The sequence below is a fragment of the Rhincodon typus genome, chromosome 1 (assembly GCF_021869965.1).
Source record: "Rhincodon typus isolate 14 chromosome 1, sRhiTyp1.1, whole genome shotgun sequence".
NCBI classification, from domain to species: Eukaryota; Metazoa; Chordata; class Chondrichthyes; order Orectolobiformes; family Rhincodontidae; genus Rhincodon; species Rhincodon typus.
In genome coordinates this window covers 78333098-78347273 of record NC_063332.1, presented here as the reverse complement: position 1 = coordinate 78347273, position 14176 = coordinate 78333098, and the positions used below count along the sequence as shown (strand labels likewise).

Sequence of the window (14176 nt, the reverse complement as noted above, 5' to 3'; positions counted from 1 at the left end):
CTGGCCTGCTGTGTTCCTCCAGCTCCACACTGTGTTATCCCTGACTCTAGCATCTGCAGTTCTTACTATCTCTGAGAAATTTTTCTTCATTGGGATGCAGTTCTCACTAACAAGGCCAGCATTTATTGCCCATCCTAACTGCCCTTGAGAAAGTGATGAGCTGCCTTCTTTTTCTTATGTTACATTGAAGATCCTTTTCAACACCTGAATGTGCGTACAACCTCCACATCACAACCTCCTACTGTACAGTCCCAGGGATTCCTGGCATCTCAGTAACTGATACCAAGAGGCATGTGATGCAACTTTACCAGCATTTTAAGCAGATTCATCCCATCACTGCTGGCTTTCATATCTATCAGCTTTGTTGATATCGCATCTGCATATACTTAGAGAATGTGGAAAGTTGTGGGATTAAAATAATTCATGATGTTTTGTATTCTGCCTGTGACGGCAGCTATTTGAAAGTGCAGTTCTCAGGATGTAACAACGTTGGGAAAGCTGAGTTGAATAGTGATCCCCAGTTTCTCATAAAAGGTGCTGCTGGATCTTGTACTTGAAACTTCGTAGCACTTGTTGTGGAGGCATTTAAGCCTTTCACACTGTATGTATCCCTGGATAAAGAGACAACTGGTTCTAATGGGAGCCCAAACTAGAGGTGGTGACAAAATAATAATTGGCAAGTCAGTCTTAGGAAATAACCCAAACCTTGTATTTACTTGCTGATAAAGATGCCACACTTCTTCTAATTGTAAAAGCCAATGTTTTACAAACAAAAATAGTTATTTAAATCAACTTTTATAAAAAAAGAGAATTTTAAGATCTGTTATTTTCTGATGATAACAAAACAGCAATATTCAGGGCATGTACAGTTACTGCACTAAATTATTATTCCCTGTCCAGTTTAAGTGCATTTTATTTCATAAGTGAAGATTTCTGTTATTTTTACTAAGTGGCCCTGATTCTTTACTGACAAGCTACAATAATTATTTTATGATGGGTTGTTAATTCTGCTTCTGAACTTTGCAGAATGACAGATTTCTTGCTGTCCACTAACGTCAGCTAGTGCTCTCAAAAATATTTTCCAAAATTTACTTGTGTGCTTAGTGTCTAAACATGTCCACTCTTTACATCTAGTTACAATAAACGAGTCCTTTAAATACATTACAGACAAGTCAGTATCTCATTAATTATTTATTTCTTATTCATTTATTACACTTTGACAATAGAATGATATAACCACTCTCTTTAAAGGATTAAAATACTACCTATTAAATTATTACATACTAATCACTAATTGCCAATTATGACAACTACAGAAACAAATTATGTTTGATAGAATTGAAAATGGGGTTTGCACTAGTTAGTTACGTTGAGGTCACGAGTACGTGAACCAGGAAACTACAACCGGTTAAACAAACAGAGTTTGAAGTCAATAATTTATATATCAATTCCCATGTCACTATTTTCACCCTTTCACACATTTGTCTCAAAAATTATGAAAGCTCTTTCTTACAAGTCAGAAGAGGAATGTAGCCACAGAATAACTTTGGGAAAAGTGGTGCAGAGCAATTACATTTGTTTATGCGTTTGTCTTACTTTGCTTTAGAAAAGAAAATACTTACAGCAGCCACAGGAATCAGTATTTCCACAAAGAGTCCAGCAAGTGCATGTTTTATGTCTTTATCTTTCACTTCATGGAAATATTGCGCACATTCCTAGAAAAGATAATATCTTGTTGAATATTTCTGAATCCATTAACAAAAATCAAAAACTAAAGGAAGACTAACTTTCATAAGAGTTTTGAACCAGAAGTCCCATGTGATGACTCAGGATCTCCCCGAGGTCCTCGACAGCACAGATGCCAGTACACAGTCAATTCCTTTCACTGCACATGGTATCATGAAATGGCTAAAGGCACTGAACACATTATCAAGCCAAGCTGTTCCAGTACTGTTACAAAACAGGAATCTACCATCCAATGTGGAATATTGCCCATTTATGTTTTGTCCACAAAGACAGGACAAATTTGAATTCAATTAATTCTGCATTAGTACACAAGGGATCGTTAAAATGATCATTATCATCATCATGAGTGTTATCAATGCCATAGTGCAGCACTTACACAGCAATAACCACCTCACTGATACTCAGTTTGGCTCCACCAAAGCCATCCACCTCCTGGCTTCAATACAGGCTTGGTCCAAACGTGGACAAAACAGTTGAACTTCACAGAACAAGTTGTTTATTTACAAATTGAGTATCCTCAACATATGCTCAGGCAATAAAGATGTAAACCTGCCAACAGAGGCTCAATAAACTCCACCTTTAATATCTGGGATGAATCTTTGGCATCATGTGGAACAATGTCACCAATACGGCAGTCATTTCCAAAGAAAAGATGACTAGTATCCCAGAATTAATCAAGCAAAGACAGCTTTGTTGGCTGGCAGAGGCTTGGGATAGAAGATTGCCATATACACACGGATATGCGACATAGGCAGGAAGTCTGCACTAGGAGACCAGTAAGGCATCCATACCTCCAGGCTGCTGTAAAGAGTGACATGAAAGCCTCAGCATCAAACATGACAAAGGGAAAATGCTATCTGATGATTAATGTAAATGGTGACAAGGGCTGTGAGCAAGTGTTTATCACCATGACATGTAGCTGCAGAAGCTCCAAAACAGATGCCAATCCTTTTGACAAGTGCCAGCAGAGAGCATCCTGCACCACTAGCAAGATACAATTTTATATGTGATAGTCTTTGCCTTTCAAAATTGGCTTGTGCAGCCTCCAAGAGCAGTGCAGAACTGAACTCAACAGACTTAAAGTGCTAATACTGCATTCCCGCCATGTCTTGTAGGTGGAAGGATGCCAAACAAGATCACTACCCACTTAGCCATTTTAATAAGTAAAATAATAATTTCTCAAATTTTATCTTAGCTTTTCTTTGATTAAATAAACACATTTAACAACATGACCATCGTTACATGGTTCTCAAATCTGTAAAGCACACCAGCTGTAGCCAAAATTAATCTACAATTTCAATTATCCAAATTAATCAAACATTATCCAACCTACACGGTTGGAGATGGATGATGTGATGATCCACTATTTTGGGCACAATAGAATATATACCATTAATTAAGTAAATAATGTTCAAGTTGTTCTTAAAATTTGTTCTACAATATAAAAGAAATGCAAAATTAACCTCTCTCTTCCTTTTTATATTTTTGTTTCTTTTTGTTCTCTTCAATGGCATATTTTCATTCCCAAACATTTTCTTTCAGCATATTGGCACAGTGGCTCAGTGGTTAGTGTTGCTGCCTCAGTGTCAGGGACCCAGGTTTGATTCCACCCTCAGCAACTGTCTGTGTGGAGTTTGTACATTCTCCCCATGTCTGAAAGGGTTTCCTCCCGGTGCTCTGGTTTTCTCCCACAGACCAAAGATGTGCAGGTTAGGTGGATTGGCCATGTTAAATTGCACGTGTCCAAGGATGCGTATGTTAGGTGGATTAGCCGTGGGAAATGCAGGGCTACAGGGATAGGGTGGGGTGGGATAATAGGTCTGAGTTCATGCTGTTCGGCTGGTTGGTGTAGTCTCAAAGGGCTGAATAACCTGCTTCCACACTGAAGGGATTCCATGATTCTATATTGGCTACATTTTCCTTTTCTTTAGCTCCCTTTCATTTTCAACTGATTTTGATCCTCCAGCATTAGACAATGTTTCCTGGCAAAAGGAGGGCAAATGAACTACTCTTGGTCTATAGTGATATTCTTAAGTTAGATATAGTAATATAAACAAGTGCTAACCAAGCGTCAATGATCTATCACCTTTCCTGCCCTCACTGATGGACACGTCCACCTTTATGTACTTTATGTCTATAAATACAAAGAATAGCAAGAATCACCCAGTTATTTCCCAATTCTCCAAGGATGTATATATTACACCATGTTGTAGCAACATGTTGTGTACTCTCACTAGTTTTCTTCATTTGAATCATGGGTAGCTTGAAAACATGCAGATATTCTTGAAGTTTGAGGCATGAGGAGATGGCAAATTTTAAAGTCAATTACACATTTATGCTTCAATGAGTAACTGCTAAAATAAAAATGTCCACATTACCTGCATAAACTGAAATGAAGCTTCAAAATCTTCCACAGGATACATTTTGACCCGGAAGAACTTCATTCCCATAATTAAACTGATAATACTTTGCACAACATGAGGGCTCTGCTCTTTCTGACGTAGTTCCTTCAGTTCAGTCATAAACTTCTTTCTTACTGCCTGAAATCTAAAAATGAATAAATTTATGCATTGCAAATAATTAGAATTGAAAATATAAAGGTCTGCCCAGTGGAAATTGATTACTTCTTACTCAACAAACGCAAATATAGAAAATAGAAATTATGCTCAGGAGACTCAAATAAAACCACCTTGCAATTTATTTTAGTCATATTGAAAATAGAAGTTTTCTCAAACACTTCTGCTTTGATTTGTTTCCAAAAACACTCCTTAGTAACTTCATGGATGAATAAAGAACACATAAAACAATGTCAACAGCAATCCAAAACTACCTCAGATAAAACCCACAGATAGTGTGCGCATACAGCAGTGAAAGCACACTCAAACATTAAAAGACAGGAATGAAATATATAAGCATCTGGCCTTTTATTCCAGACTTTTATTGAATCAAATTTTACTAGCTGCCATGGTGGGATTCGACTCTATTTCACCACAATATTAGCCTGGCCCTCTGGATTATTAGCTCAATTATATTACCACTACACTACCATTATAATACAGACAGTATTCCAGATTTGTTGGAACAAAGATAGCAAATTAAAATATCTTGTGTTACCATCAACTGCCTGGGGATTACTATTGGTAAGAAATGTAACTGCACAAACTAAATAACCACTGTTTCAATTACAAGAGCAGTGAGGAATTCGACTCCTAACTCCCCAAAATCTGTCCACCAGCTGCATCAATTTCCCTGGAAGTGTATGACTCCAACAACAAGCAAGAAGCTCAGCAACTTCCAGAACAAAGGCAGCTGTTTGATTCAGCACCCATCCACTACCTTATATTTCCTCAATGATGGAGTGACAGCAGTGTGCACCATATACAAAATACACAGCAGCAACTTGCCAAGCCTCCTTCAATCATCCCTTTCAAAGGTGCAAACTCTATCTAAGAGGAAAAGGACACCAAACGGATTGGAAGTTCAAGTTTCCTTCCAAGATACACACCATCCTGACTTTGAAATACATACCTTCTCCTTTACTATTGTTGGGTCAAACTGTGAGAAATTGGCTAGTAAAGCATATAGGATCTTAGGTTTTACACAGCATAGAATACAAAAGCAAACAGATTATAATGAACCTTTACAAAATACTGACTCTACTTCAACAGGAGTACCCTGTCCAATTTTGGGGCCCACACTTTAGGAAGCATGTCAGTACATTAGATAGGATGCAGGAAAGATCCACGAGAGCGAGTCTGGGGATAAGGAATTTCAGTTACCTGCACAGATTGGAGAATCTTAGCATATTCTACTTAGAGGAAAGAATGTTGAGGGGAGAGTTGATAAGAGTTGTCAAAAATCTTTACAGCTTGAATACAAATGGGGAGAAACGTTCCCACTAGTGGAAACACCAGGAACTACAGGGCACCAATTTAAGGTGAATAGTGGGGGAAAAAACTACAGCAGTCATGTGGAAAAAAAACTACAGGAGTCATGAGGAAAAATGGTTTTGCACAACAACTGGTTAGGATCTGAAAGCAGGTTAATTTGTTCCTTTCAATAAGGAATGGAATAGAAAAAAAGCTGCAGAGTGACAGGGAAACTGAAGGAAAATGAGACAAGCTGTGCTAAGCTTGCAGAAATCCAGCACAGAAGCAATATGCTGAATAACCTCTTTCTGTTCTGTAACAATTCTGTGATTCTGGTCAGGGAGTTGTCCTGGGCAAAATTTGAGATTAGTACCTGGAAAATTGCAGAAGAAATTACACATTGACAAAATGATTAATCTCCTTACTTTGACTGTGCAAGAACACCAATCACTTCTGCATATAAATCTGCAATAATGTGCATATTCCCAGTGTTGGGTCCTGAATACCTGCAAAAGAACAGAAGGCAGATAAAATGTGATCAGAGAATTTTTTTTTTTAATAAAGGAACTGATACCAAATTTAAACTCCAAAATTAATCCAAATTAGAATTTATAAAATGAACCAAAAATACAATAATACATTTGCACCAGATAAGAATATGCTATGTGAATTAAACATGTGTCATTTAAAGAGTGCTGCACCCAGCAAATCGAGAGTTGCAGCTAAACATAATGCATTTCAATTGCCTCATCCAATGCAAAGCAAAGGTTCCTTAAAAAAAACCCATTTGTATAGGGTTTTATGCAGAAACTTAATTGAGCAAAATAAATCACCAGCTCCAAATTTCGTGAATAGTTTTTGTTAAAGGAGGCAAAACAGAAAATCATAACTCACAAAGTAGTCATTTGTTTTTGTTTTTAAACAAGAAATGCATTGTTTCATCGTGTGAACAGAAGAAAAATCTCCAAAACATTACAGCATTGCTGCAGTCATGAGCTTGATACAGTTACACAACTAATTTGCATGACAATCATGAATGTTGGTGTTTTGGTTTTTTAGAAAAACTACATAGATGGACAAATCTGAAACTGCAATGCTCAAGTTACAATCCTTACATTCAACAGTTAGTGCACTGCAAGCTTCCAATCATCTTAGCATCGTGACTGAATTTTTAAAAAAAGCATTCTTGGTTCCCTTCTCTTGCCAAAATTATTAGGTTAAATTTTTTGGCACACTATGTTCCATGCATTCACATTTCACTCCTTGTGGAAGACAGCCAAGGTTCTATAACACATTAGATGCAATAGATATAAAGAGTAATATCCAATATGAATTTTCAAAGTGTCTCTGGTCACAATATGCTAGCATTCCCTTCAATTCCTTCTCTGATTTTGCTGAATTTGTGATCTCTCATTACAATTCCTCTGCCCATTTAATGTCTCCTACTGTTAACTTTATCAGAATCTTCTTAGCTTACTAAAAAAATGTTATAATTTCTCAAGTTCATAACAGCTTTGCCTTTTATCTGGCAAGTTAAAACATGACCACTTATTCTATCTTACCCTTATTTGCATTCTAAATCTATTAGGAACATAGAATTTACGAGCAGGAGTAGGTCATTTGAGCCTCTGAGCCAGTTAGTTCCACCATTCAATAAGATCACTGAAATGCAGTAGCATCAATGGGTATCATCTACAAGGTGTTCTGCAGGTTAATAATAAATATGCCCCAGAGAAAATTACTTTATGCCTCTGGCCTTTTTCATCTTTTTAAAATCATCCCTGTAAGCAAAGTATTCTTTTCTCAAATTCATCTTTGACATTAGGAAATTTAAATTTCTTAATTATCAACGGAACCGCAGCTTTCAGTACACTCCCTTTTTTTACTTATTGAAAAATAGTGGATTTATACCTTTCCCCTTGTTGAATTATTAAGTTCCCAATCTGTTCTTATGAACTTGCTCTATGTGCATCTTTCAATAAAGTACTTACCCTCGATTAGTATTTTCCTTTACTCGGCTTAAACTGAATCTAATTTTGTTGTAGTCATTGCTTTCCAAATGCTTCCCAATTTTTCAGTAGCAATCTACTCCATACGTGAACTAAAATCTGGTAAAAGAATGATCCTTTGTGGGAGCAGCAACATATTGACTGAAAGAGGGCTGAACATGATACAAAAATTGAATTCCATTTTCTTGATTTCCTATTCCAGTGAGCCAAGTCTCCATGTGGTAGATTGCCTGAAACCCCAGCAGTGGCTACTGGTCTGATAAATCTGCCACTATGAACGCCTTGGAGGGTAGCATTAACCAGAAACTGAACTGGTCCAGCTCCAGGACTCAGGCTGAGTTACACCACTCATGTCACATTGCTACCGCAACCACTGACTGATTCCCTTCAACATTCACTGCTGGTGAGCTTCCCAGCAGCAAATGTGGGAGAGAAATGGCCGCTGATTGGAGGTGCAGCTCCTGTGAAATCTTCCAGCTACACCAGGCCGTATTTTTAACAATGGCTTAAGGGCCACATTAAACCCCTCCACAAGCCTGAACTACAAGGAGTACCTGTAGCTCATCATTAATAAATGTGTACGAGAAAGTTACTTTCATCTTTTTAAATCACCCTTGCAAGCACCAAAATATTTTTATTTTCAAGACAATCTAATTTAATTTCCCTAATTATCAACAGAGCTGCAGCATTTTGTGCACTCCCTTTCTTGTCTGTTGACAAATTAGTAACGTAAGAAAAACGAAGCAGAGCTAGGGGGCTACTGGTCATCTATTTGGTCAGTTGTCAGAGGTAGAATCTGCCCCAAGTTAAACTGAACTCTGCTCTCAGCCAATTAACTGTTAAAATCCATAAAATCAACTCAGATCAACCCAGCCAAGCAGAGGTCACAAAAACATCTCTATTTCCTCAGGAGGCTAAGGAAATTTGGTACGTCCACAAGGACTCTTAGCAATTTTTATACATGCAATCACTGAAAGCATCCAATCTGGATGCATCATAGGTTGGTATGGCAACTGCTCTTCCCAAGACCACAGGAAATTACAGAGTCGTGAACACAGGCCAGGCCATCACGTAAACCAGCCTTCCATCCACTGACTCGAGGAAAGCGACCAATGTAACCAAAGACCCTTTCCACTATTGTTATGTTCTATTCCAGAAGATATAATAGTCCTATTACACGTATGAATAGGTTCAAGAACAGCTTCTTCTCTGCTGTTATCAGATGTTTGAATGGAGCTCTCAAATGTTATTTGCAATCTCTCTCGCTCTCTGTACCTTCTCTGCAAATGTAACACTGTATTCTGCACTCCGTTCTGCTACCCTAATGAACTTTGCACGGTACGATCTGTCTGTATAGCACACAAAACAACACTTTTCATTGCGTTCTGGTACATGTGACAACAATAAATCAATCTATTTTAACAATGTTCTATTTTAATCAATCAGCCTAGATTCCATATTGTTTTGTCTCAAATTCTGTGCATAGAGTCTCAGAGTTGTACAGCATGGAAACAGACCCTCCAGTCTAACTTGTTCAACCAGGTATCATAAATTAATCTAGTCCCTTTTACCAGCATTTGATCTATATCCTCTAAGCCCTTCCAATTCATATACGCATCCAGATGCCTTTTAAATGTTGCAAATGTATCAACCTCCACCACTTCCTCTGGCAGCTCATTCCATGCATGCACCACCCTCTGCATGAAAACGCTGCCCCTTAGATCCCTTTTAAATCTTTCCCCTCTCACCTTAAATCTATGCCCTCTAGTTTTGGACTCTCCTACCCTGGGGAAAAAACCTTGACAATCACTCTATATATACCCCCCATGATTTTATAAACCTCCATCAGGTCACCCCTCAGCCTCTGACACACCAGGGAAAATAGCCCCAAGCCTATTCAGCTGTTCCTATAGCTCAAACCCTCCAACATCCTTGTAAATCTTTTCTGCACCCTTTCAGATTTAATAACTTTTCTATAGCAGAGACCATAATTGCACGCAGTATTCCAAAAGTGGCCTAAACAATGTCTTGTACAGCCACAACATGGCATCCCAACTCCTATACTCAATGCACTGATCAACAAAAACAAGTGTACCAAATGCTTTCTTCACTACCCTGTCTACCCGTGATTCCACCTTCATGGAACTATGAACCTGCACCCGAAGGTCTCTTTGTTCAGCAACACTCCCATGACCTTATCATTATAGTACAAGTCCTGCCATAATTTAACTTACCATCTTGCAACACTTCACATTTATCTAAATCAAACTCCATCTGCCACTCCTCAGCCCATCTGATCAAGGTCCCGTTGTACTCTGAGATAACGTCCATCACTGTCCACTACATCACCATTTCGGTGTCATCTGCAAACTTATTAACCGTTCCTCCTTTATTCACATCCAAACCATTTATACAAATGACAAAAAGCAGTGGATCCAGCACCAATCCTTGGTTACACAAACAGTCACAGGCCTCCAATCCGAAAAACAACCCTCCACCACCACCCTCTGTTTCTTACCTTCAAGCCAATTTTGCATCCAAATGGATAGGAGTCCTTGGATTCCATGTGATTTAACCTTATTAACCAGTCTCCCATGCAAAACCTTGTTCAGTGTCTTGCTGAAGTCCCTAAAGACAACATCCACCCCTCTGTTTTCAATCTGCTACTTCTTCGGAAAACTCAATTAAGTTAGTGAAACATCATTTCCCACACACAAAGCCATGCTGACTATCACTAATCAGTCCTTGCCTTTCCAAATACATGTAGATCATATCCCTTAGAAACCCTCCAACAACTAACCCACCAGTGACATCAGTCTCACTGGTCTATAGCCCTGGTTCCTCCTTTACCATTTTTCTTAAATTATGGTACCACATTAGCCATGGACCAGTCTTTGGACACCTCACTCGTGGCTATCGATGATATAGATATCACAGCAGTAACTTCTCTAGCTTCCCACAAAGTTCTGGGATACACCTGATTAGGTCCTGGGAATTTATCCACCTTTATGCGCTTCAAGACATCCAGCACCACCTCCTCTGAAACATGGACACTTTTCAAGATATCACTGTTTATTTCTCTAGCTTCCATATCCTTCGCCACACTAAATACTGGTGCGATATACTCTAGTACCTCACCCATCTCCTATAGTTCCACATGTAGGCGGCCTTTCTGCTCCATTCTCTCTCCAGTTAAGAGTCAACCACATTGCTGTACATCTGGAGTCCCATGTAGACCAGACCAGACAAGGATTACAATTTCCTTCCTTAAAGGACATTAGTGAACGAGATGATTTTTTCTGACAATCAACAATAGTTTCATGGTTATCATTAGATTCTTAATTTCAGATTTTTATTGAATTCAGGATTTGAACCCAGGTACCCAGAACATTACCTGGGTTTCTGAATAAGCAGTCCAGTGACCTCTCATTACAATTCCTCTGTCTACCCTTTTTGTTGCTTTTATTCCTATTGTTCCTTTTTCTCTTTCTACATGCTGATGGGTTAAATTGACAAAAAAAAATTTACCTTCTCTACTGCCTATGTTATTCTCACTTTCATTCAATGTATATCCCACCTTACTATCATGAATCTAGCATGACAGTTCCAGTTAACTTCCCCATAATGCTACCTGTCCCAGTCATCAGTAGGGGTAAAATGCAGCACTAAGATAGCTCGCTCCTGCCTCAGAGTGAGATTAAGGATTCATTATTTGTGTTCAATTTTTGAGATATGTGCACTAGAAAGCCTGGAATTTAGTTATCCTCAAGAAGCTAGAGGTGAGCCTTTTGCAAGAACCATTACAGAGTCCATTTGCCAATGGAGACTTTCAGGATTCTGAATCTAGGTCCATGTTCAGAAAGGGTTCCTCTTGCATAAGACCATAAGACATAGGAGCAGAAGTTGGTCATTCAGCCCATCAAATCTGCTCCATCATTCAATGATATAATTGTTAATCTGTTAAGCCCCAACTCCAAATTCCTATCTTTTCCCCATAACCTTTAATTTCATTACTGATTAAAAATCTGTCTATCTGTGCCTCGAATATACTTTATGAACCAGCCTCAACACCCTCTTCTGAAGAAGGGTCACTGGACTCAAAATGTTAACTTTGCTTTCCCTCCACCAATGTTGCCAGACCAGCTGAATTTCTCCAGCAATTTGCTTTTTATTGCAGGTTTCCAAAATCCACAGTGTTCCTTGTTTTAATTGACCTCTTAAAAAGCCCGTTTTTTCTATAAGGTCACCTCCCATTTGTCTATTCCAACACATACAGGAATCTACTCAACCTCTTCTTATAAGTCAGCCCCTCCACACCTGGGATTAGCCTACTGAAACTTTTCTGGACTGCCCCTAATGCCATTATATCCTTCCTTAGGTAAAGGGACCAAAACTGCTCAGAGTATTCCAGCCGAGGTCTGACTAATGCCTTGTATACTTTTAGCAAAATCTCCCTACTATTCTACTCCATTCCTTTCGAAAAACAAGCCAAAATTCCATTTGTCTTCCCTATTACCTGCTGAGTACAGGTGCTAGCTTTTTGTGATTTCTGGACAAGGACTCTCAAATCTCTGTGTTCCATAGCTTTCTGCAGTCTTTCTCCATTTAAATAATATATATCTACTCTATTATTCCTGCCAAAGCACATAACCTCTCATTTTCTCACATTATATTTCATCTGCTGAAGCTTATACCCACTCACAATTTGTCTTTATCCCTTTGCAGATTCTCTGCATTATCCTCACCACTTGCCTTCCTACCTATTTTTGTCTCATCGGCAAACTTGGCGATAGTACATTCACTTTCCTCATCTAAGTCATTAAAATATATTGTAAATAATTGTGGTCCCCAGCATCATTCCCTATGTAGCACCACTAATCACACATGACCAAACTGAAAATTTCATTAGTTAAGCAAGTTTTTAATCATAAATTTATCTCTGCACTGGCTATAGGGCAATGATTTTAGCATAAAGACCTGGATTAACTGCACTGCATTATATTCCTTTCTGAAATCTCACCATAGGAACTTTAAGAAATAGGAATAGGCGTAGGCTATTCGGCTCCTCAAGCCTGCTCAGCCATTCAATAGGATCACAGCTGATCCAAAATTCCTCGCATCCACTTTCCTACTGTTTCCCTGTAACTCTTGATGTGTCTACCAATCAAAAATCTATCCTATCATTAAATATGCACAAAATCTCTGCCCCCACAGCGTTCTGTGGCAAGGAGTTCCAAACACTCAATGCTAAGAAAAGAAATTCCTCCTCACGTCAGTCTTAAGTTGGTGATCCTATATTCTGTGATTATGCCCTCTAGTCCTAGACCCTCCCGTGAGGGGAAACATCCTCTCAGCATTTACCCTCTCAAGCCCCTTAAGAATCCTTTTTGTTTCAATGCGATCACCTCTCATTTTTCTAAACTCCAGTGAATAGAGTCCCAACCTGTTTAGTCTTTGCTCATAAGACAATTCTTCCATACCAGGAATCATTCTAGTGAATCTTCTCTAAACTGCCTCCAATGAAATGATATCTTTCCTTAAATAAGGGGACCAAAACTCCAGATATGGTCCCACCAGCACCTTGTGCAGTTGCAGTAAGACTTCCCTACTCTCATACTCCATTCTGAAGTCTGCATTTGTCACACCATTAAACCAGCACAATAGAATCCAAGCTGAATATCATTGTAATTTGAGTGGTCAATTAGCAACCAAAAAGGTTCGGTTGGATTAGTTGTATGCAATGCACAAATATCAGTATTGCATTGTGCAGAACAAGCTTCTTTGAGCCTTTAGACTGAGGTGGCAGAGAGATTTCAGAGCCTCAAATTCACCAGTTTTACGGCTAAGCTCAGTTTCTCTGACAGACAGCATAGTTCACCCTGCTAAATAGAATTTCTGTAGTTGCTCTGTAATGTCTTTTATCTGGGTTAAGAGACAACCCAGTCATGGTGACCAGCAGCTAGGAAGAAAATAAGGTTCACTGGTACAGTGTGCCATATGAGCACTGCTGCCCAGACTGGGAGTGAGGGCAGCCTGCATGGTGCTTTGTATTCACAGATTTCAAAGTACAGGTGTGTAGTCCAGTTAAATTTGCAGAACCAAGGTGTACCTGTATTGGTAATAGAACAAACAAACATCATCCCTCCTCAAATGAAATTTCGATCACGTTATAAACAAAACTGACAAAACCTGCACATCATTTAAAGTTAAAACATGCTATGTAAAACAGCATGGGTTAACCAATATCAGAATAAATCCTGAATGTGTTTTTCAAAGATCAAAACCTTTAATCACGATCTGGCAACCTCACAACCTTCAAATGCTTGAACAGTGGAATCAAAAGTTAATAACCTAGTGGAAAGTCTTTCTTCATCATTATCCACAAAAGACTTTTCATGCAAAATGATAGGCATACACAGCACAAGAAAGAAGCAAGACAAATAGAGATAGCATTTCAGGTCGAGCGACTTTGTATCACTACATTAGGATGACAAGTCAACCTGGAACATTAACTCCATTTTCTCACCACAGGTGCCACTGCACAAATGATTA

General features: G+C 38.7%; 1 protein-coding gene across 1 annotated transcript in view; it reads right to left on the bottom strand.

Annotated features, from left to right (window-relative positions):
• Positions 1 to 14176, bottom strand: part of LOC109927845 (protein furry homolog-like) — a 291518-nt gene that overhangs the window by 149263 nt on the left and 128079 nt on the right. Inside the window, exons 5-7 of the mRNA XM_048599687.1 lie at positions 6041 to 6121; positions 4125 to 4293; positions 1623 to 1715 (exon numbers count right to left, since the gene is read on the bottom strand). Coding sequence (XP_048455644.1) covers positions 1623 to 1715; positions 4125 to 4293; positions 6041 to 6121 — 343 coding nt within the window. The remainder of the gene's footprint in view (positions 1 to 1622; positions 1716 to 4124; positions 4294 to 6040; positions 6122 to 14176) is intronic.